Raw genomic sequence first — 25,016 nt, 5'->3', positions numbered from 1 at the left:
GAGGTGTGGCAGATTTTCAACCTGCCTGATGCCATTGTCACTAGAAATGCTCTGGGACCAAGACCAAGCAGGTGGCCCCAAAACATAGCGGTAGTGCAGGTTCTTTAATTCACCTTCAGGCAATCGTGGGTGCTGTGGTATCCTATGTCTATCCGTTGCCAACCTAGGGACAAGTACCCAACTTAGTGTGATGAAAGCATTCATTGAGCACTGGGGTCACCTGCAAACCCTTAGGATCAGGTATGTGTTGGTGTGGGAAGGCGCCCGTCAGGTCGCGGTGGAGGACAGAGAGAGGGAACATCCACTCACCTACAGTAGACTCCTGCGGTGCTGTGACACTTGCTGGGGAAAGGTCACATCAGCTAGACTGGGCTGGCCAGCCCCCTGATCTCCCATCCTCTTGGGATGCAGTGCAGGCCTCCTGGTTGTCAAAGGTTGCTCTGCTTTGTCCACCTACTCACTTCCCAGAGTCGAAGTTGCGCCAAGGACTACATACTCCATCACTGCAGATCACAGCCCCAGGAACTTCCCCGAGCTTGTACATCTGATGCCACAGGGCGCAGTCCAATGTCCCTCATGGCACTGACGTACCTCCGGGTGCCCTCTCCATGCTTTAGCCCTCCACATTCGCCACTGTGCCCCAATCAGTGGCACCCTTGCTGATCTATGTGTTCAGCCGGCCGGAGAGGAAAAGTCCATGGAGCTAGAGGTGCTGCCACGCAAATGCGGCCACCCTGTTGCAGGGATGGGCGGGTCACAATATGCTTCCAGAGAGCTTAATCGTAAGATATCACCCACTCGCCTCGGTTGCGGGGCTCTCTGGGGTGTCGAATTTAAGTCATAATTAAGGGGGAACAAGCGCTCGGTATTTGAGCCGAGGGGAGGCACATCCCGGCTGGTCATGCCTCTAGAAGTCATAAATTTTAATACAGGCCTAAACAACAGCAACAAATATATTCTGAGATCTTTGAATGAAACAACAGTTGTAACTTTTGTGGATATTACTTAATTTATCTCTCCTGGCAGTCAATTCCTTCTGGGTAGAGACTGTTTTGTTATTTAGTACAGTGGTCATCAAGACTTTAGTCCAAAATCGACTGGTTACACTCCTTGGGTGCACTAGACTCATCCTAAAAATATATAGGCAATTCACTGGCCTCACTGGCTACCCACCAAGAACAGAATAGCCATGCCATAAATGGAAGGCTCCTCAAAAGGTCCTGTAGATGACTGGTCAAAGGATATTGCTTATTGTAATGTTACTTAAGGAAGATATTAGGAATAACAGCCACACCAGACCAGGAGACATTTGGTCTGACTATAAATAGTACAAGATGCCCAATGCTGACATAAGAACTGGATCAAGCCTTTCTGTTGACAGTATACAAGTAGATGGCATGCCATAGTGGTCCAAGAGAGGAAGAATGTATATGTTTAGAAACCTTATGTAAAACTTGTTAAAGAAAGCTATTCTATAAATTTGCAATTAATTATTTATGTTTGCACTGGTGTATTTTTATGATATACTGTTTTACACTACTGTGATTTAAAATTATGTTCACCAACTTGAATATAAGAATTATGAATTATAAACTGTATTTAGATGTCTGAGGTTTGAAATATGCTTATTTTCTCACACACTACAAAGTGATTGTACACTGTGTACATGGCTTTGACAATAAAAAAGTAATTTGAAAAAAAATAAAACTATATTACTACGTAGCATGATAGCTGTTTCTACAAGCCTCCTACCTGTTTGACTGCTGTAGCAACCAAAGGAGCTCATCCCAAGACTGACGAACCAGAGCAGCTCTGACAGGGAATGTCACAGGCTGGCTAAGAGTGCTGCATATGCATTCCATTTTTCTTACCATCTCCCAACTGTAGCCTATAACACAGAAAGGAACATTGGGCATATTTTAAGATTTGGACATTTTTTAAATTGTTATGTGTTAACAGTTAAATAGCAAACCTCTTGCTCTAATCAACAATTTTTGGGACACAAATACATGAACTTAAATACAATATAGGAAAAACAAATCACCAAGTAAATGCAGCATTTTTGTCCTACGGTCACCTAGTGATAGGACACTCACATAGCTCACCTCAGAGTCATAGTTACCTTAGGCTGCGAGTTATAGTTACTTGAAATAACTCTAACTATAACTGCTGAATTTGGTTTTGTGCGAGTAAATTCAGAACTTAACTATAATGTCCCTTTAAACTTCGGATATTTCAGTGAATTTCTATGGCTTTTTTTTTTTAACATAAAGTAATTTTAATCACTATACGTTAATCCAACCACCGACGCACACTGCCTTTGGCCGTGCACAGTGGAGGTTGACTGCAGTGCCTGGCCTGAGGCCAGGCCCTGCAGCCAAGCCCCTATAACCACACAACCCTGCGTCGCACACGGCCTACGGCCTATAACTACCCAACACCCCCACCATGCACAGCCTTTGGCAGTGTGCAGCGGAGTTGGCTGCAGGCCCTGGCCTGGCGCCCAACACCTATAACCATCCTTAAAGAAATTGAGAGAGAGCTTTTTCTGGCTCTGAAGAATGATATATTTAGAATGAGATATTTTCAGACAAACTGTAAAATAAAAATGCATTTGTGAAGTAAGTAGAGTGAGATCACTTTTCGGTACGTATCTTAAATATTTGAAGTTGAAAAGAAATTGAAGTATGGAAATGACCACAGTCACACCTAGACTAGAACCCACAGCTTTAGTGTGACAGTCTGAGACCTTAACCACTATGTCACAGATGACGTATTACTTTAGAGTGTCCAGACATAACTATGACTTCAACCCACAGCTTTTGTTGCCCAAAAATAAATAAATGACTTACCTGTAACTGTAGTTCTCCAGTATTGGAAACTTTCATAGATCCACATGCTTGAATCCTTCCCTGTCGTCGAGGTGGTGGTCCCCGGTGTAATACAGAAGCTATGCCCAATTGCATATAAACATTATATGCATTAGGGGGGTGGAGCTTGACTGCCTAAGAAGGCGGCCGCTTAGAGCTGGAGCTCCAAGCCGGCCCGCCTAAAATCCTGACAATATCAGGCTGTTGGGGGGCCCCCAGTGATACGTTGAGCAGGTGGTGCCCGCTAGTCAGGGGAGACCCGGGAGACGGAGTCTCTGGAAGAGCCAGGTTCTGTTGTGAGCTGCGTGAGTTGGGCAGGCGCCCGGCCAGCCTACTGCGCGGGCTGCGGGAACAGGGAGGGGCTGCCGGCGCGGAGACACAGGCGGTGCGTACGCACGCCACCGTACCTGGCGAGTACCTGGGAGATGAAGCAGGGCAGTGGGGAGCGGTGCGCCGCCCCTGGCTGTGATCGGAGAGGCGCTGGTGGTGGGGCCCGGCCGGCCCTGGGAGATGCCAGCACGGAAATGGCTGTGATGGCGCAGGCCTGACCCTCATGTGAAGCATTGAGTGGAGGAACTATTTCGCTGTGTATGGGGGTCTGCTAACGGAAAATCACTGGTGCTTTACGCTGCAAAGCTCATCCACATTACTGGATATTGGACGGAGGTGAATCCCGGCTGCTCCCAGAGCCTAACTAACTATGGGAAAACTCAGGCACAAAATACAGGGAATGCCCCAGGCGGAGCAGGGGCATGTCCCCCAGTTGGCTAGTGGTGACCCTTAGGAGAGTGCAGCGCCCACCATGATGCAGGATACCCTGAATAAGATCCTTGGGGCGATTGAGGACACTAAGTTAACTCTGAGTCAGGAAATTGGAAAGGTCTCCTCTGAACTAAGTCACTTACAAACAGATCATCATGAGCTAGTAGACAGGGTGGAAGCTACTGAAACATCTCTGGAGGAGCTGCAGCCCGCACACTGGGCCCTCTGGGCTCAGGTCACCTGCCTATCTGAGCGGGTTGAGGTATTGGAACGTCGTGCTGAAGACGTGGAGGGCCGCAGTCGGCGCAATAATTTACGAATTGTCTGAATGCCAGAAGGCATTGAGGGCGCAGATGCAGTGGCCTACCTGGAAAACTGGCTGCGCACCATTATGAATGAACGCCCCCTCAGGCCCTTCTTTGCCCTGGAGAGAGCGCACCGAGTCCCGATTCGTAGGCCAGAACCGGGAAGACCATCCCGACCGTTAGTAGCAAAGCTTCTACATTACCGAGACCACGACCTGCTGTTGCAGATGGCCCGAGAGACGTGCCACCTTCCTGGAGGTGAAACCAGCCCTGTGGGAGGAGGGGCTATGTTATTCTTTGCTCTTCCCATCTAAATTGAAGATTATACTAGATGGTACCCCACACTTCTTCCAGGAACCTTATGAAGTATGGACATGGCTGGAGTCCTACCGAGCGGGCACTGCAGGCCCCCAGCAAGTGGAGCGCAAACAACCTCAACGTCGTGACAAGAGAAGACACTCCAAAGATTCCCTAGGTGACCGCCAGGTGACAAAACCCACAAGACAACAGGCGCACCAGGGGAAGAGAGCTGCGCTGCAGGCGGCGGCCTCCCTGACGGAGGCGAGAAGCTCCGAGGATGGCCTGAGATCGGAGCCTGAGTCTCTGAACGGAGAGGACTCCACGGATGTAGAATCAGTGCCTAGTGTGGCGGAGGGTCTCCCCCACGTGACGCCTCGGACGTCAGATGACATCGTTTGAGTCCGGGGGACCTACATACTGTCATCCCTGTTCCTCCTATATAGCTCAGAGGCGGGCCGGCGGGGCACAGTGGACCATTCTTGTCCACCCCCAGATCACCCGCTGGACGATCCAGTCGGATGATGACATCACTTGTTCATATACTGGTTATTATGGTCTGGGCGGGCAGCAGGTGCTTGTCTGCTCTTGGGATGGGGAGTTGGGGATTGTTAGTATTGCCTGTTTTAGCCTGTGGTCCCTTAGACATATGTGATGTGCTACTGCAATGGTCATTAGGGAGCTGCGTGAGACGGACCTCTTGGAGGATATGGCTGCGACAGGTCCTTTCTCTAAAATACTGTCCTGGAATGTCAGGGGTATGGGTTAGATTGCGAAACGACACAAGATACTTTTCTATATGAAGCGCAGGGGGGTACAGATTGCCATGTTACAGGAGGAAGCGGATCGCCTTCGTCGGCGTTGGCGGGGGCAGTTGTTTGCAACCACATACTTGGCCTATGCAAGAGGGGTGGCGGTGTGGGTGAGAGCAGGGGTCCCCTTTGAACCCATTAATATTGACACAGATAAGGAGGGTCGATATATATTAGTGGATGGGCGACTATATGGCAGGCCGCTGGTCCTAGGCAGTATATATGCCCCGAATCAGAACCAACTTCAGTTCCTACACACATTATCTGCCCGGTTGGCATGTTTTGCTAATGTTCCATTCCTACTTGGGGGAGACTTCAATGGGGTACTGCACCCTGATCTGGACCGCTCTACCGCCCTGCTGCGGGGGGCAGCCGCTGTCAAAGTGGCCAAGGGCATGTCAACCTGGATCTCACATTGGGACCTGGTAGATATCTGGCACCTTCAGAACCCTCTTGGTATAGACTACTCATACTATTCCCACCTCTACCATGTGCACACTAGAATAGATAGAATGCTCTGCTCAACCTCTCTTAGCGCATCAGCTACGCATTCTGAATACTTGGGCCGGACTGTATCTGATCATAGTCCGCTATTGATCCATCTAACCACGCTGGAGGCTCGCCAACCTGTCCCGACGTGGCGCTTACATTCAGCAGCGTTGGAAGATGATGTATTCCGCACAGCACTACTAAATAGGTTGTAGGAATATTTGACACTGAACCTGGGCTCGGCGTCCAGTAGGGGCATTGAATGGGAGGCCTTAAAGGTAGTGGTGCGGGGCCATTGCCTTGGGCAGACAGTGGGCATCGGTCGGGACCTTGAATGGGACATTTCGCACTGAGAGGATGACTTACATAGAAGTGACAATGACCTAGATGGTTCACCAGAAGCGCAGGCGAAACTGCTGGAGCTCAGGGAGAAATACTCATCGGCGCTAGAACGCCTCAGATGCCATAACTACAGGACCTATCTGGCCAAAGTGCATGACGAGGAAGGGAAAGCTGGGAGGCTACTGGCGTGGCTGATTCGCCCGGAGATTGGGGGGACACCGATCACCCTCCTCTTGACTAGGGAGGGAAATATTATTTACACACCTACTCAGATCAATGCCGAGTTCACGGCTTACTATAAATCCTTTTATAACTTCATTCATGTGGACTCAGCTACCGTAAGGGAGAGCTTTCTGTCTGCACTGCCTCGGACTGTTCTGACTGACGAGGATAGGGAGGGGCTGGGTGTACAGGTCTCCATAGGGGAGTTTAAGGCAGCCATTAAAACGTTAGTGGCAAGTAAGACTCCAGGTGCTGACGGTTTGCCCTCGGAGTTCTATAAACTGGGCTGCGATGTCCTGGCCCCTAGATTGGCAGAGATCTAAGCTGAAGCCTATGAGACCAAACTATTGCCGGCCACGACCAAAGAAGCCATAGTGATCCCATTACCCAAGACTACGCAGGTTGACAGAAGGGTTACTGACTCCAGGCCTCTGTCCAAGCTCAACACTGACTTCAAGATCCTTAGTAAAGCCCTTGCCGCAAGACTGCTGCCCCACATGAACGCCCTAATACATGGGGACCAGAGTGGGTACCTCCAATAACCTCCGTAGGTTATATTCCTTGCTCTATGATGATGCTCATCCCCCTCATCCGGCAGAAATGATTGTGTCAGTGGATTTTGAGCTGGGAATTTTTGGTTGCAACCGGCTGGGCTTGGGCGGGGCCTGGGGTGACTGGGTTAAGCTGGTTTACATACAACCTACGGCCCAAGTCAAGACGGGACCAACGATCCCCTGTAGCTATGACATATATATAGAGGAACCCGGCAGGGATGCCCTCTATCCCCCTTGCTATTTGCCATTGCCATAGAACCCTTGGTGGCAAGACTTTGAGATAAGGCCCAAGAATGTGGCATATGTCGACGTGGAAGTTTCCATATAGTCTCCCTGTATGCAGATGATCTACTGCCACAATGGGCTAGAAACTTTACCTCAGGTGTTTCAACTGTTAGATGAGTTCAGGGTCTGTTCTGGTCTCTGGCTAAATAAACAAAAGACTTATGTCTTCCCGGCGGTCTGTGGAACAAACCGACTGTCTTCTTGTCCGGAGAAAGTATCTTGGGTGCCACATACCTTCCGTTATTTGGGCATTCGGATCTACCACGAGATGCAGGACCTCAGGGAGGGTAACTTAGACCCAGCGATTAGGGCATTGCGGACCAGTGTCACTTTTTGGCGCTCCTTGCACTTGCCAACTATGGCCCGCGTATCTCTTATTAAGGTGGTTGTGCTGCCCAAACTGCTATATTACTTTGTTAATTTGCTTATCACCCTTCCGCCCTCTTGGTTTCGCCCACTGGACAAGGAACTGATTTGGGATGGTGGACGACAACGAGTGGCACTGACCACTCTGAGACTGCCCCGGGATGCCGGGGGGCTCGAAGTCCCCGACTTTAAGTTTTATTTCCTGGCAGCCCAGTTACAATGGCTTGCGTGGTGGCTCAGCGGGGTGGGGCTATCGGAGCTGGCAGCAGACGGGGGAGATCCCAGCAGCACTGGACTGGTGGTTGGGCTGCTTTTGCCTACCGCAAGTGGCATTCAGAGGGCAGTGTTGCTGACGACGGCTCTTGCCAACTGGCGGAGAGTCCTTAGACGAACACACACAGAAGTACCTTACACGCCAGCTATGCCCCTAGTGGGAATGCCACATAGCAACCCCCTCTATTTGTTTACAAAATGACAACTACACTGCTGGACGGCCACGGACCTGCACACGCTAGGCGCACCGTACAGTCAAGGTTCGCTCATCCTGTTTGATGATCTTAAGGAGCAGACTGGTCTGGCTCACGGGCAGTTCCTGACGTATGAGGCGATAAGATCTATCCGGCCCTCTGGAAAGGTATACAGGGTGAACCTCCCACACACAAGGTCTTACAGACTATGCTGTCCATTGGGGGGGGGTCACATTTGGTCTCCTGGCTTTACAGGTCACTATTGGCAATGGTACATAACCCGCTGGATGCCCTATGGGCTAGGTGGGAGAAGGATCTAGATAGACAACTCACTGATGGAGAATGGGACAGGATTCTTGAGTACGCCCCCTTGGTCTCTCGAAACACCTGACTAAAATATATACAATATAACTACACACATAGGACTTACTTAACCCCGCTGCGACTGATGCTCATATACGGGGGTTCTGGGTTGGGTTGCCATGGGCCACAGCTGCAAGAATTTTGGAGGGGGTAATCCATAAAATCAACCATACACTGCATAGACGACTAGAGCCTACAGTGGAAACCTGCCTCCTGGGGTTATTCACTCGGCCACACCTCAAAAAAGTGGGCAACTGATTTGTTGAATTGGCTCTGGTGTTGGCTAAGTGTCGAGTATCAATGTCATAGAAACAAGCTGAGGGTCCCAGCCTACAGACTTGGAAACAAGATGTCACGAGGTGGGGTAGAGTGGAGGAGAGATCTTTGAAGAGGGAAGAAGGCAAAGGGATGAGGCGTAGGACACTGGCCCCACTGTGGTCAGAGGTGATGGATAGCTGGGAAAACAGTGAGGCGGGACTAGACTCTGATCATGATAGTGATACTGGGAGCACTACAATGAGTTTATAGGAGAGGGATGTAGGGAGTGTACCCTTGTATTATCTCCAGGACCCCCAGGGGAACGACACATGGGTGGGTGGCTTCCCCCCGCACACTCTACCCATGTAAAGACCCCTGGACAGTGCTCGTACGAGAATTTGCATGTATATTGTCAGCACGCAGCTTGCTTGTACAAATATGAGGACCACGGGCAGATTATTTGTTTTGTTTCTCTTAGCTTTGTTATATTATTGGCTTCATTTCTGATTGACTCTCTTAATAAGCATTGCAGATATCGAATTGGATTGGTAATCCCTAGAGAGCATGAATACGCACTGCTGAAGGCATTAGACAGTGGCCTTAAGGGTCGTGAACACTGCCACTCCCACTCCTCCATTACCCTAGATTACTGTTAAAAACCACTGAACAACTGAGTACTACTGGCATACTAACGAAGGGGTGAGAACTTAAGCGACAAAACGGAACTACTATGCTATGCTGTAAGTTCACTTTGGCTGTGAAGCCTAAATGTGTCAATTGTACAACTGTCAAGAAGTATGTCATACAACGTATTAGGTATTATGTTATACCTGCTTGAACTTTATTTGAAGTGCCAATAAAATAAAAAAATAAACATTGCATGCATTAGGCCTTTATCTTAGAAACATATCACAGCCATTTTGTAGAAAAAGGGCCAAACCCTAGAAACAACCAATCAGGCTACACCACCCTCTAGATCCCTCCTGTGAGGAGCTGCCTTCCCTCAGATTTTCCAAGCACTAGTGCTGTAATTTAGTTACTACTGAGAGAAGGAAGGTGAGCTCCCCAGGGGAGGTGGGTGAGTCACATGTGAGTCTATGAAAGTTTCCAATACTGGAGAACTTCCATTACAGGTAAGTAGCTTATTTCTTACTCCAGTATTGAAACTTTCATAGATTCACATGCTTGAATCAGAATAGTAAGCAGTGAGTAGCACATTTTCTGCATGTACAATATCCACATACTGTAATTTAAGAGACAGAGTGAACAATTCTTACAGCTTTTGTTTGTAGTTTGTAGTCTGGAGAATGTAAAGTTATTATGCTATAGAAAATGTGACATGAAACAGTACAAGCAGATGGAGGGAACAACAAATGGCTCACCTTTATTGGAACAGATGTCAAAGGACTGCTTGTCCAACCGCTGCATCTTGGTGTGTCTCTGTGTTCAGGAAATACTGCCTTGTGAAAGTATGTACTGTCTTCCACGTTGCAGCTCGACAGATGTCCGGTATCGATACACCTGAGCACAATGCACAGGACCTGAATATGGCCCTGGTGGAATGTGCACACACCTTAGTATCCAATGGTCGACCAGTTTTCTGTTGGGCAAAAGACGATTGCATTTTTAATCCATCGAGAAATAGTCTCTTTAGTTACACGGTATCCTTCTCTAGGGGCACTAAAGGCTATGAACAGCTGGTTTGTTCTTCCAAAGGATTTCGTCCTGTCCAAATAAAACTTGGTGCATCTCTTCAGATCAAGTGAATGGAGGGATCTCTCTGCAGCAGTCTGGGGGTTAGGGAAAAATGACTTCAGTACTACAGGTTCATTAATATGAAAGTCCGAAAGCACCTTCAGGATGAATTTAGGATTGGTGCTTAGAATAACTCTGTCGTTTTTTTAAATTGTAAGAAGGTTCCTGTATTGCAAAAGCCTGCATTTTGTTGACCCTAGGTGCGGAAGTAAGGGCAAGGAGGAGCGCCACCCTCCAGGTGAGGTGCTTGATGTCCGCCCTATGTATGGGCTCGAAGGGTTCCTTCATGAGCTGGCTTAGGACTGTGGTAAGTTTCCATGCTGGAGGAGGGGCTTTCATCAGAGAAAAGGATCTGAAAAGATTTTTCAAGAATTGTTTTATCAGCCTTTGCGAACACAGAGATGGTTTCCCAGACATTCTCCTATATCGAGAAATAGCTGCCAGATTAACTTTGATGGACGCATGGGCAAGCTTAGAGCGTGATAGTGTAACAACTATGGTAAGATGTTTTCCAGGGAGGAGGAGAGAGGGTATATATTCATGGACTCGCACGACAAGCAAAATCTCTTCTACTTTAGGTGGTATGTTTTATTTGTGCTATCCACCCGTGCTTTAGCAAGGATGTCCTTGCAATCCTCTACTATGTATAAGCGTCCAAATTCGTTGAATTCAGGAGCCATGCATGTAAGCTCAGAGATTTGGAATCCGGGTGTCTTACTTGTCCCTGGTTGATGGTGAGCAACTCTGGAATTGGCTTTATCTTGATGGGCAGACATGAAGATAGTAGCAGTAACTCCATGTACCAATGTTGACGAGGCCACTCTGGAGCTACTAGAATTATCTGGCAGAATTGATCTTCCTGATTACTCTTGGGAAGGAGGGGAATTGGAGGAAAGGCGTATGTATAAATCCCTGACCATGTGATCGAAAATGCATCCCCCCACGACCCTTGTTGGTGATGCCAACTTGCGTAACATAAGCATATGGTGTTCTGGGAGGTCGCAAAAAGATCCAGGTTTGGTTTGCCCCACTAGGAGAATATTCCGTCCAGTGTGCTCTGGTCCAACTCCCACTTGTGAGGAGATGTCTTTAACCTACTTAGCAAATCTGCAATGGTATATTGAAGGCCTGGACCATGCTCCGCTGTTTGCGCTTCTCGGGACAATAGGTGTGAGCGCGTTCCTCCTTGTTTGTTGAGATAGTGCATTGTCATGGTATTGTCCGTCCTGACAAGCACTGCTGATCCGCAAATTCTTGGGAGGAAGGCTTGCAATGCAAAAAAAACTGCTCTCAGTTCAAGAATGTTGATATCAAAAGTGTGGTGAGAGGGAGGCTACTTGCCGCTTACTTGAAGGTCCTGCAGGCATGTGCCCATCCGTTCATTGACGCGTCTTTTGTTGCAGTTAGCGGAGGAATCTGTGGTAAGAAGTGTAGCCCTCTTGAAATGTTTTTGGGAACTGTCCACCAATCGAGAGAAGCTATCATAAGTGGAGTTATCTGGATTATGTCCTCGAAGAATCTCGGCGCTTGTTTCCATTGCTTGTCCAGCTCCTCTTGAATTGGACGCACATGAAGGCGACAGTGGGGAATGAGGCTTATATGAAATCATCCCTATTAATGATTTGTAGCGTCAAACTGAAATTGACTTTCTTCTTTGAACTTGTTTCGCTAGGAAGATTAGCTTCTTCTGTCTGTCCAGTGTTGGGTAGGCTCTGGTTTGCTCTGTGTCTAATATAGCACCCAGGAAGGCTATCCTTTTCCTGGTTGAGAGTGAGGCCCAAGTCCTTGAAAAGGTGTAATGTCGCTCTGACGGACCTGCGTGCTGACTGGAAGTCAGGGTTTTTTACTAGCCAGTCGTATAGATAGGGAAAAATTCTCTTGCGTCTTAGATAGGCTGTGACCGGAGGCAGACATTTAGTAAAGATCCGCAGTGCAGACTTGAGTCCAAAGGGAAGGACCTTGAATTGAAAGTGCCTGCAGGCTACCATTATTCTCAGGAACCTTCTGTGTCTTGGGTGAATGGGAATATGGAAGTAGGCATATTGGAGATCCAGGGAAGCCATGTAGTCTGCTCTGTTTAGATGCTGCAGGATGCTTTGCAATGTGACCATACGGAATGTTTGCTTTTTCAGGTACTTATTTAGCTCCCTTAAGTCTAGGATTGGCCTCCACAAAAGAGACCTTTTCCGAATCAGGAAGAAGCGGGAGTAGAAGCCTCTCCCCCTCTTGGAATAGGGTACAACTTCTATTGCTTCTTTGCTCAAGATGGTCTCCGCTTCTAAATTGAGCAGACGCAGATGTCTTTGTTGAACCTAGTATGGTGGCATTGTTGGGGGTATCCGAATGAACTCTAGGAGGTGGCCAAATTGTATTACATCCAGTACCCATTTGTCCTTGGTTATTTGACGCCAACGATGAATATGACGTTTCAACGTTCTCTGAAAAGCTGAACGGGAAGAACAAGAATTAGCCGGTGCTTGAAGACAGTCATTGACAGTCATTGGCCGTTTCTTTAGTTTGCCTTTCAGGCTTTCCTCTGTGAGAAGGTCTGCTGTAAGTCGCTGAGGGTGGCTGTCTTTGCTGATACTGGGGCCTGACAGTGTGGAAGGTGGTGGAGTATGATAAAAATCTGTACTGTTGGTATCCCCCATGAAATGAAGGTTGCCCTCTGCCCTTGGCTCCACGAAAAGGCACTTTCCTATACTGCAGAGTGCCCAAAGATCTGGCAGTCTCGGTGTCCAGCTTTATGGTGTGAAGCGCGTCATCGACATGCTTCCCAAAGAGCGCCTCTCCATCATAAGGAAGATCTGAAATCTTTGTTTGGACCTCAGGTTGGAAATTAGTGGCTTTGAGCCACCCTTGATGCCCCAAAACTGCCAATCCAGCTAGCAGTCTAAAGCCCATGGCGGCGATGTCAAGTGCGCAGTCAATAATTTCCACAAAGGAACGCTGTCCCTCCAAGAGCACATTTTTGGTTTCAATCTTGGCACTCTCTGGAAGTTCTTCCAAACACTGAGTTATGTCCCACCACAGTTGCCTATCATATCTGCCAAGGAGAGCTAGAGAATTGGCAGCTCTCACCACAATGGCAGACATTGAGGAAAAACGCTTCCCGATGTTATCAAGGCGCCTCCCTTCCTTATCTGGTGGCGTAGTTAACGGTGTAGAAGGGTTCATGGAGCGCCGTTGAGCTGCCTGTGAGATGATGGAGTATGGTTTTGGATGGCCCGTTAGGCAGGCAGGAGCGTCATCTGTTGACTTGTACTTCTTATCCAACTTAGGTAACACTGCTGGTACTGTTGCAGGGTTACGCATTATCTTCAAACCCTGACACCAAACGTGGTCAATTATTGAAATAGCTCTGACAATTTTCCTGTGAGGTTCTTTGAAATCGTACAGGAAACAGTCCTGTTGAGTCGCAGGCATCAGTAAATCGAATCACGTGGCTGCCCTTTCCAGAAGGTTGTGAAAACCACTGATATCCTCAGGAGGAGATTCCACTATGGGTGTTCCAGGAGAGGCAGGTGCTGGAATTATATACTCATCCCATTCATCTTGTGGTGTATGGATTTCACCCTCCTCACCTTCTTCGTCTGAAAAAATTTACATCTGCGCAGGTACAGACTGGGGGAAGCCCGTTGGCGAGGAGGAGTTAATATATGCCGCTGCTGAGACTGCTGAGGGGTTGATGGTAATGTGGGAATCGCTGGTTGTTGCATCGATGTAGGCTTTGGCGGAAAACATTCCCTGTAATCCGCCAACATTGCTTGCAAATCCGACACTAAGCCGGAAGGTAGACATACGAGCCCTTGCTGTTGCTGCTGTTGTGGCTGCTCGTAATACTGCTGGTCATAGTAAGAATCATCATCCGAGTATTCCTGACATTTGACCCGTAATTGTGTAGGACCTCTGGCCACCCCCTATAGTCCATCATCCTCAGTCATCTTCATCCAAAAGGTGTGAAGGTAACAGTCTCAACACCTTACTAGGAGATGCAAGGGATGGGGGTCAAACAATGCTTTGTAATCTTTTGTAGTCCGATCTGCTCCGTTGATGAGAAAAGAGACAATGTAGGCGGTCTCTGTCTTGTTGAAGAGAGGTGAGTCGCCGTCATCAATGGTTGCGGCAGCGACAAGGTGTACATCGACAGAGGTGGCATCGACAGAAGTGTCATTGACAGAGGTGTCGTCGACAGTGGAAGCGTCATCGGTGGAGCCTTCAATGAGTGTTCCGTCGACGGAAGCATCAACGGGAGGATGATCGACAAGATAAGCAGCAGCGACGGAGACTGTAGTCGCGGTGACGAAATGGGGTACACCATTGATGAGGATGATAAGACCATCGACAAAGACTCTGTTGAAGCTGCCGTCGACATAGATAGTCGTTGATGCATGTGCCGTCGACGAAGATACGGTCGATGATGGTGCCATCGACGGTGCAGAGGCTGGCTTCTTGAAAGTATGCTTTATTCGCACACGTGGCATTGGTGACTCAAACAGGGTTTTCTTTTTTGCTTTTAATAGGGAACCTGACCCCTCAGATTTCTCCGACTGCGACAAATGCTTCTTTGATGGGCTGCGAAGTTTTGAGGAACCTTCAGATTACTTTTTAGGTGCCTTTCTAGGGGGCTCGTCACTGGCAGTCGATTCCTCAGCATGTCTCTTCACAGGTGTCTTGGTGACAGACATAAAAGATGAGGCACTGTTATCATCAGAGACTGGATTGTCTCTAGATTTCAACTTTTGCAGCCAAAGAAAAAGACAAAACTCTCTATCTTTTAGAGTTTTAGTTGAAAATTTCCTACATACCTTACAGTCTCTTGTTTTATGGTTAGGATAGAGACAGTATACGCAGTCCTTATGCTGGTCATCCACATGTAGCCTCTAAAAAGCCCTTTTATAGGTGTCTCTGACATGGTTATCAGTTTGATGCACCAAACAAATGAGAATTTTTGAAGAAAATCAATGCAAACACCTCAGAAAAGGTATATCTGAGAGAAAACTGAGCAGAGCTCAGAGGAGACTCCTAAGCACGATGTGCAGTGGAAAATCTGAGGGAAGGCAGCTCCTCATAGGAGGGTTCTAGAGGGTGGTGTAGCCTAATTGGTTGTTTCTAGGGTTTGGGCCTTTTTTACAAAATGACTGTGATATGCTTCTAAGATAAAGGCCTAATGCATGTAATGTTTATATGCATTTGGGCATAGCTTCTGTATTACACCGGGGTCTTCCATCTCGACGACAGGGAAGGATTCAAGCATGTGAATCTATGAAAGTTCCAATACTGGAGTAACACATAAATGTTCCATCACTAAAAATGTTTAACATTCAAAACACATGTAAATAAACAGCATGATATACCAGGACTTGAACCTTCAACCTACTGAGTGACATTTCAATAGCTGTTCCAGTAGGCCATTTTTAATTTTTTTTATATGTGAAGGTCCACGGTGGGAAGACCGAAGGCCCTGCGGACCTAGTCGGCTCCCGACTCCTGCGGGAGCCAGCATTGCTCCCGCAAGAAGGGAGCTGCTTTAAGTAGCAGCTCCCTGCTTGCGGGAGAAATGTTTTCATCTGTTTCCCTGCAAGCATATTTGCATGCAGGGAAACAGATGACAACTCGGCTTTCTGCAAGCAGGAGCTGTTTGACAGCTCCCACTTGCAGAAATCAGAGTTTGTTTGCTTTTGCTTGGTGGGCGCTGTCAGCTCCCAACAAGCAAAAGCAAACAGCTATGTCTAGGGGTTGGTACCCCAGGACATAACAGGAACCTGTCCTGGGGGTGGCGGTCCCCTGGGCCATCACTGGCTCCTCAAGGAGGGGCACACAGCCCCCCTCAAACGTGAACTAGCTCCAGTGAGGTGGAAGTGCCAGTGGTTCATGACAGACCCCTTTCTTCTTTAAATTAAGCCCAGGGGAGGTGGCCTGGACCCCCCTTAATTCTGATTAAATCCCCGGGGAGATGGCGGTTCCTGGGGATGGAGATGCGGTCCCTTGCTTTCATTTTATTCAAAGCCCTGGGAGAGTGGTGGCCCACTCCCCGCATTCAGTGTTGGTAGCCAATCAGATCTTAGCACGAGATCGGGAGGGTTTACAGAGCCTTTGCGTCCCTGTATACACAAATTAGGTTTTTCTTTCATATTTCAAAACTACTAAACAGATTTACACCAAATAACAAAAAGGGCGCTTTCTGGAGCAAGAGCTGCCTTCCTGCTAAATTTGGTGTAATTCCGTCCAGTGGTTCGGGTGCTATTCCTGTTCAAAATCCCTATGGAAATATGTATGGGGAACAAGCGTTTTGCCCCCCCCACCTTTTTCTTGGCCCCCCACTTGACGGATCACCCCAAAACTTTCCTGCAGCCCTGGAGACTGCCACTTCCCTAGAGCACAACTTAAAAGCAAATTTGCCCCCTCGTGCAGGGACCAGCACCTCCCCGGGGCACATTAAATCATCAAATGCGGGGGTGGATGGGGTCTCGCCGTCCCCCATGCAGCCCTGGAGACCACCACCTACCAAGGGCACAAACTGAAATCAAATGAGGGGGGGTCTGCCAGGCCCCGAACCCGCAGCCCTGGGGACCGCCACCTCCCCGTGGCACAATGCTTCATCAAATGCAGGGGAGGCATGTGGTTTCCCCTGCAGGCATTGGGACCACCACCTCCGCAGGGCTAAATTTTAAATAGATAGGGGGTCCGTTTTGAGGGGGGGGGGTCTGTTTACATTGGGGGACGGTGCAGCACCCCTCGAGGAACCAGCTACATATGACCCTGGGGACTGCCATGAACCATGGCTGGCTCTTGCTATGTCCTGGGGTGCCCACCCCCGGGACAGAGCTGTTTTGCTGTGATCTGGCAGGAGCTTTGACAGCTCCCACCAAGTCAGAGCAAACACTCCACTTGCAGTGAGGGAGAGCTCCCTTGCTGCAACCGGAGGTCTCCTCCTTTTCCCTGCCTGCAGACTAGCAGGCAGGGAAACAGAGGTAACATCGCTCTCACAAAGAGGGAACTGCTTTAGCAACTCGCTCTCTGTGACAGCACTGCCGGCTCCCACAGGAGGTAGGGATCCGGCTGGGACCGCGGAGGCCTTCAGGCTCCCCACCCGGGGTCCCAAACATTGTGACTAGGTGCCCTGAGGGGCACCAAGGTCACATGGCATGGGCCCCTGGGGATGGGGTCCCCGGGGCTGAGATCGGCCCTGAGAAGGGGGGCCGCACACACTCCGCCCCCCCCAAAAAATGAAATGTTTAGGCCGGGCCCTGGGGAATAGAGTCTGGGCGGGGGGGGCGCGGCCTGGCCCTGTAGCCAACTGCTGCCACGCATGGCCAAAGGTCCTGCGCTGTAGTGGTTGGATTGGTATATAGTAATGAAAATTACATTTTGTTTAAAAAAACGGAGAAATTCACTGAAAAAAAAAAAAGTTACAGGGGCATTATAGTTAGAAAACAGAATTAAAAAAACAGAGAAATTCACTGAAAAAAATAAACATTAAAGGGACAATATAGTTAGGCTTACCAAACCATAGAAATTCACCTGTTATAGTTAGAATTATTTCAAGTAACTATAACTTGCGGCCGCCATACACTACTAATTAACCCACAAATTACAGCACTCATAACATCTTTCATAACATCACTGAAAAAGTCACTAACATCTACAGTAAAATTATTGATCAGATAACTGTGCATGGCTTGGACACGAGTAACAGTTACTTGAGATACCACTAACTATAACAGGTGAATTTCTATGTTTTTTTATGTTTAAAATGAGAGCCTTTGGCTTTTTCAGTGAAAATGTACTATATATATATATATATATATATATATATATATATATATATATATATATAGCAGAGCAGTGAGTAAGAATGTTTGTTTTAATCCCCGATTTGGTAGTAGGTCTTGGTCTGGAAAAAAACCTGATATGTTGCCCAAATACAGCATGTTAAAGGTTATTACGAGTTTCGAAAGTACAATTCCACTGATTTTTCACCAAATGTATACTAATTTCATAAAGCTCGCAACCCCCCCTGATGCTTTGTCTTGCTCTTTTTCATTTGTATGGTTCTCCCTCTGTCTGCTGCTTTTCCCTCCCTGACCCACTCCACTTTGCTTCTCACCCCCAATCACTCCTCCATTGAGCCAGACTCCACAGTCCTATTTTTTTTTTTTTTAAATGTACTACACATAAAAAGCACCTTTGGGCTACTTTTTTATTTTATCTATTTCAGATTAGTAAATGAAACAAAAGGCACTTGCGTCATTTTCCACGCACACATGCTTTTATAATGATCATCATCATCACGCAGGCATGCACAAACAAAATGGCACGGTATCCGTTCTTTTTTTGGGCCTTTTGCTCATGCAGGTTACAGCATGAATAAAGGGCACATGCAGAACAAAAAGGTCTCAAAGGCCAGCACTACTGGCTTTGTCAATGGTTGTATGGAATAGCTGGCAATGGCAAAATAGTGAAATCTGCAGTTTACGAGGGAAATATACTGAATATTGCAACTTTTCGAAACTGAAGGCGATGGGTGTGGCTTCATCTTGTAAAGTCTGTGGTACAGCAGACGATTTGCTTGTAAATGACATCCAACTATACTTAAACATCTCTTCTCTCAATCACATCTTGCACCTTGTCAATGCTTTAACTACTGTTTAAGACAGGATGGCTTCGATCACCTAAAACTGAACACTTCCAAAACTTAATTTCTCCTCATTTGTTCATCGAAACCAATACCTCCTGTACAATCCTGGAAGGACACACTCAACATTCTAAAAAGAAAAACCACCATTGTAAACAACTCAAAATCTCTAGGAATCATCATAGATAAAAGGCTAAATCTACAATCGCAAATTAAAAACCATGGGCAAAAGTGTGCGATATCAACAACATCTTCTATGGGGAATCCAATCCCCGCTACGTTCCAGAGCAGGATCTAAAAACTCTTGTTCAATCATAATTGTTTTCAAGACTTGACTACTGTAACTCTCTCCTGACTGGTCTCTCAAAGACTTGTCTCACTCTTCTTAAACCAGTCCTACATTCAGAAGCACACTTGGGCTAGAGGGCCAAAATAAATAATCACTTCTCACTGCTGGCTACCCATTGCAGGAGGTGCAATATAGAAGACAGCTTGTTTGACACACAAGGCCCTACACACTTCCACCCTACGCTACCTGGCGATAAACTCAAGCTTTCTGAGAGCACCAGACGATCGCCAAATGCCGAATCACTGTTGCATGAACCTTTGAACTTTAAAAAGGAATAACTCATGGCACAATCCTTCTCAGGAAGCACAACCAGAATATGGAACTCCTTACCTCTGAATTTATGCACCACCACTTCACAGTTATCTTTAAATCGAAGCTCAAAACCCTCCTCTTTCAAAGACATTTTAGCTAATCTCTCTTCCTCACTCTTAACCCTGAGAGAGCAGTCTCAACGATGACCTTTATCCTCAGACGACTACACTTATTCCTCATCTTGATTTTGGCATCAATAAAAAAAAACTGTGAATTCGTTGGTATACATATCTCTCTAGATAATTAGATTCTTTGCCCTATGTTATAATTTGTAATTTAATACCTTAGTCAACTACCTGCTACTTCTCGAATGTACATACTGCTTTGGATGACGTAGTTCTATGACTTATGTTTTGTCATTTTTTATCTTATGAAACAAACTTTTTTTACTGTAAAGCGCTCTTGCACCTTTGGGTAATATCTGTGCTCTATAAAATGAATACATACATAAATAAATAAATAAATAAATGCTGAGACTGCCGCCATTATCTGCCTCATCCTTGTACTGATAGTGCTAGCGCAGGTGTTTTAATTAAAATTATGAATGAGTGTTTATGTATTCTGAATAATAAGTTTATGTAGAAAATAAAATAACGTAGAAAAATAATGCACGCATTTGAAAATGTGATTACGAAGAATGGCCACCAATGTTAACGAAATGTACTAATCAATGATTTAATAATATGAAATATTGAACATTTGACAGATTATTGTAGTAGTGCATCATATTTAGGGTTATGCAGTATGCTTTAGCTTTATTAATTGTAAGCCTTAACTTAGCAAGTGTCTTGGTCTACTTGCCAGGCCTCATGTAAAAGCTGTATTTCTTAGCGTTTAATAAAATGGCTGTCGTAGAGAGTTAAACTGTGATTTCTATTGTATTGTTTAAATGTGCTCATAACTGAAGCTTTCTCATGAGAACCGACTGCTAGAAGATGATGTTCCTGCTAATGCAACATTTTATATGTAGTGTGTGTGAGACTGACTTTCCCAGGACAAGAACAATGAAGATACTGACTAACCGGATAATGAACACATTGCAAGACAAACCAATCAACAACATGTGAATTAGAGTTCATAGATTTGGGATTTTAGTTTTATTGGACAAAGTGCAAACATACGATTAACTGACCAATAAGGATTTGGGGGGTGGTTTTAGCAATTTTGACTTAACAGGTTTACACTGGAAAGAGACGACACATTTTTCGCCAGACATTCTGCCCTTACATTTTGCCCATATTGCGTCTTGACAAGAAACGTGCTTAACTTTAATGCTTTGAGACTTTGCGTTTTCTGAACTTTGATCCTGAATCCTGATGCATTGCTGATCGACTGATGTCCTGAGGACGAAGACTGACTCTGCTTGCTGATCTACATTAAGGATAGGTATAATATAACAGACTGTTGATTGATATGCATATTTGGTTTTTCTTTCTAGGTACCAACTGCGCTGTTTTGTTAGAGCCATAGTTCTTTGATGTTTTGCCGAATTTGTGTTACTAAATTGTTTTGCATGAAGCCCAACATGCTGGTGCTAATCTGATATTAGTTAAGGATCCTCACTAAAAGAAATTATGATAACAGGGACTAATGCTTGATGAATTTCTCTACTAAACGTCATGTATATAATTACATTGACGCAGTTGACTTTGTTACTGATTTTCACCATAACCTTAGAATGTGTTGTAGTTCAAGCTTTGATTAGATTACGTTTCTTCCGCCGCTTTGGACAGCCAGTGTTGTTTCTGTATGTGTTTCATTTGATTTTGAGATTAGTTTACATGACCTTATCATTGTTAATACAGGGAAATAAATATTCTAACTTTTACTAAAAGGTGTGGTTATTCATGACTGAAAGGTCATGGTGCGTGACAATTACTGACACCATTGATTATTGATGATATTGATTACTGATGATTATTGTGTACTGATTATTGATTATGTACTGGCGCTATGGTAAGAACATCTTAATTGCGAGTCAAAAGGTTCATCGACATATTCGTGTCCCCTTGTAAGTTTACTTATTTAGGTCAGACGCGTTAACAGAGATGGTAGCAGACTGATGGTTTGTCTCCTTAAGAGCTTGCCATAGACGTCCAGTACAGAGGTACTGGTGTTAACAGAGGTGGTAAGAGAGACTGATGGTTAGTCTCCTTACAAGCGTATCATAGACGTGCGGTACACGGTAACAGGTGTTGCCAGAGATGGTAGTAGCATGATGAGTTGGTCCTTTGAGAGTTAATTATTACTGGGATTTGGATTTTGTTTTTCAATGATGCTGATTGGAGAGAAAATGTTCCCTTAAGTCCAGAAATTACTTTCCTAGATCCAGGACCCCGCTAATGGTTGTTTGAGGGTGTTCTCAGCGTTCTAGTGACAGTGTGACTGAAGTAGGTTGTGCTTGCACAGCTTATGCAAATCGTAGGTGAATTGTAAGGTTTGTGATGGTTTTAGGGAGCTTGCGTACTCCAAATGAAGTTGTAGAAGGAGTGTGCGTACTCCGCAGTGTGAGAGTAGGGAAGTCGTCGAACTTCACATTTGTGTGGTGCTTTGTGCTCAAAAATTATCCACGTAGTTGTTGATGTACGGACCCTGCGTGGTCTAAGACTCCGTAGTATATTGAGAAAGTGTATGAGACACTTGGTTTTATGTTGTATTCTGTTTGGTTTAGTAGGTTGATAGGGTGTGGTCGACAAGTCGGAGTGTGAGTAAAGTGAGTGAAAGAAAATTTCGACTGAGATTTGGCGAGTCCTATGTGCACCAGGACAAACCCATTCATCAGTTGAGAGTAAAATTTGCGGGTCGAATTTTGATTGCGAATCTGGGAGACCTAGAAACCATGAGTAGCTGTAAGTGCGGGAAGAGCCGTCAGTGAAAAATCCGTAAGGTTTCTAAAGTGACTGTGTTACCTTTACCTGTAGCAAACCAGCAGATTTGTTTTTAGTTTTTTGATTAGTGCTCGCAATTTTTGCATTCGTTTTGTGTGAATCGACGTTTGGAAGGGCAAGCCGAAAGACTTTGTCAGCCGCAGTACGTGTGTGTGTGTGGCATCATTGGAACCGCGCTGGGATAGGTCGGTTAGTGAGAAGGGTCGCGCACGGATTGGCAGCTGTCCTTGAGAGGCAATTGGTTGAGAATGTAGGTGAAAGGAATCTTGGTTTTAAAAGTCACTTCCTGATTTGATTTTGAATAACAAGAAGGTCGAAAAGATGACATTTTTCAAAGTTTGAAGAATACCCTAAGGTGAGATATGTATATTACAACGAGTGTAGGCAAGGCTACACCGCCAGATGGTACACCAGCTTACATTTTAATGGAAGAGAAGGGTGTTGCGCCATGTCTTTGGCTAAAACAATGGTGCAAATTGACAGAGAAAGATGGGAACTTAGAGTTTCCTACAAATGGGACATTCAATTTGAGGGTTTTGGAGCAATTACGGACTTGAATCGAAGCCCCTTCCGAGACCAGCACAGTTTGAGGTATTAGCGATTTTGGAGTTAGTAGCCAGACAGCAACAGCTACTGAAATTTGAGAGGAGGATGAGAAAGTCAGAAAAGACTCTAGCATAGGCTAGATGGGACTGTGTTCAGAAAGCTTGGAGGATGGAGACTACTAGGAAAACTAACAGAAGTCCGTCCAAGAGTAAGGAGGCTAGAAAGTCTTCAACCGAAAAGGAGGAATCGGACTATGATGAGTTTATTACACAGTTATTGTGAGATCGATCACCATCATATACAGTGCACGAGAGTGGTCCAATTACCAGTGTTGATCTGACAGCCCCGACACAGGTTAATGAGACAGTGAGTCCAGTGCAGGTTAATGCTAATCTGACACAGAATGCATTGCAAAGTGGTCTTAATGTGCCTACCACTCCTGTAGTGCAGATCCAGGTGCAACCGCCACAGGTTCCGAGAATTTATCCTGATGTGCCCATTATGGAAAAGACTTCGAACTTAGTGTTGCCAACGGAACACGTCTTCCCTAGACCTATATTGGTTCAGACTGAGCCAACTCCGATTTTACTGCCCCAAGTGCAGCTGCAGGTAATGCCAAGATTTACTCCAGTAACAGATATGACTCCGATGATGAACCAGAATATGGGAGTTACTCTACCATAGAGCATAAATTCCAGAACAGCCCCAGATGCTATATCGCTACCTATTACTGTGGGTCCAGCGGTACCATTATTTGCACAGAAGAAGCTGACTGTAGGTGAACAGGGAGCAATGTCCCAGAACCTAATGAGGGGAAGACATAATGAAAATGCTCGAATAGTCTCTCCTGTGGGACAGACTTTTGACGTATCGAGATCATTGCTAGACCTTACTCCATTTGTAGCACTTCCAGATACTGTGACAGGGCCAAATGTTAGTCAGAATTTGAAATTATTGACACTGCAGACTCCGAATGCAATTGCACAGCAAGTGTCACAGGATCAAGCAAGTAACATTTCGTTACAAGGATTGACAGCTCAGCAGTTGACTGAATGGTTAGACAAGCTGAACACCCCACAGAGTGCCCCTAAAGGAGAGGATCATTTGAATTATGCCAGGGTAGGCATGGAAGCGGGTGAACTAATTGAGGAAATGATGGGAGTGAATAGGTTAGAATCCTACACAGAGGCAGAATTGAGATATTTGTGCCTGAAGATTACAAGAGAAGTGAGCAATGTGCATCAGAGACTAGCAGACTTGGCAGAAAAGTACGGCATATAAATAGAGAAAGCAAAGCATTTGAAAAGGAGTTGCAGATTAGATTTTGAGGCTAAAGATTTTGAACACATGAGATCTGCCGGAATGAAGGCACACCTTAAAGAATTGCTTCAAAGTGCTCAGACCTGGGGAGCATTAGACAAATGGGAAGGCAGATGGGTAAAGAAAAGAGACAAGAGAAAAAGGGATTCTTTGCAAGCTGACTGCAAATGTGTAGCAGGATAAAGATCCAGTAATAATTTTACCAATGAGAGAGATTCCAGGAGGGAATTCCGTTCATGTCCCATGTCCCATGGAGCAGAAGTGACATCCTGTCATTCACAAATGATTATCCAAAATTGAGAGAAAAGCCAGTAGAGTGGTATCAGCAGACAGACAGGTTTGTGAAACTTGCGAAGTGTTTGTGGGAAGACTTGAACACACTACTAGAGATAGTGGTTCCAGCTGATCTGTGGATCGAGTGTAAGAGGAGTGTAGATTGCCCAACAAGTGAACCGGAGAGAGACAAGAATACAGGTGCACCGTCTCTTGAGGTAAGGAAATATTATTATAAGGTGATTGAGTTTTTGAAAACGAGTATTTAGCCCAAGAATATTGATTGGCAGAGGTTTGACAGGACAGCCCAGGAAGCAAAGGAGTCAATATATGTGTACTATGAGAGATTGTTGCAGGCATTCAAGCATTAGTGGTACAGAGTCAATTGAGGCGAAAGACATGCTCCATTTTGTGTTCAGATTTGTCGAAGGATTGAGACCTGAGATTAGCCAGATGATTAAGAGTCATTTGATTTTTTGGGAAGCAAAGCCGATTGATGAGGTTTTGCAGTATGCGAAATACTGTTGTGATGAGATTGAATTG

General features: G+C 46.0%; 1 protein-coding gene across 1 annotated transcript in view; it reads right to left on the bottom strand.

The window, feature by feature from the left end:
* The window catches only part of FAM151B (family with sequence similarity 151 member B), a 363,119-nt gene that overhangs the window by 30,237 nt on the left and 307,866 nt on the right, over positions 1-25,016 (bottom strand). The window contains exon 5 of the mRNA XM_069224485.1: positions 1,753-1,888. Coding sequence (XP_069080586.1) covers positions 1,753-1,888 — 136 coding nt within the window. The remainder of the gene's footprint in view (positions 1-1,752; positions 1,889-25,016) is intronic.

This window comes from Pleurodeles waltl, chromosome 1_1, assembly GCF_031143425.1.
Source record: "Pleurodeles waltl isolate 20211129_DDA chromosome 1_1, aPleWal1.hap1.20221129, whole genome shotgun sequence".
Taxonomy (NCBI): domain Eukaryota; kingdom Metazoa; phylum Chordata; class Amphibia; order Caudata; family Salamandridae; genus Pleurodeles; species Pleurodeles waltl.
The sequence above is the reverse complement of the archived record's forward strand: the minus strand, read 5'-3'. Positions and strand labels throughout refer to the sequence as shown.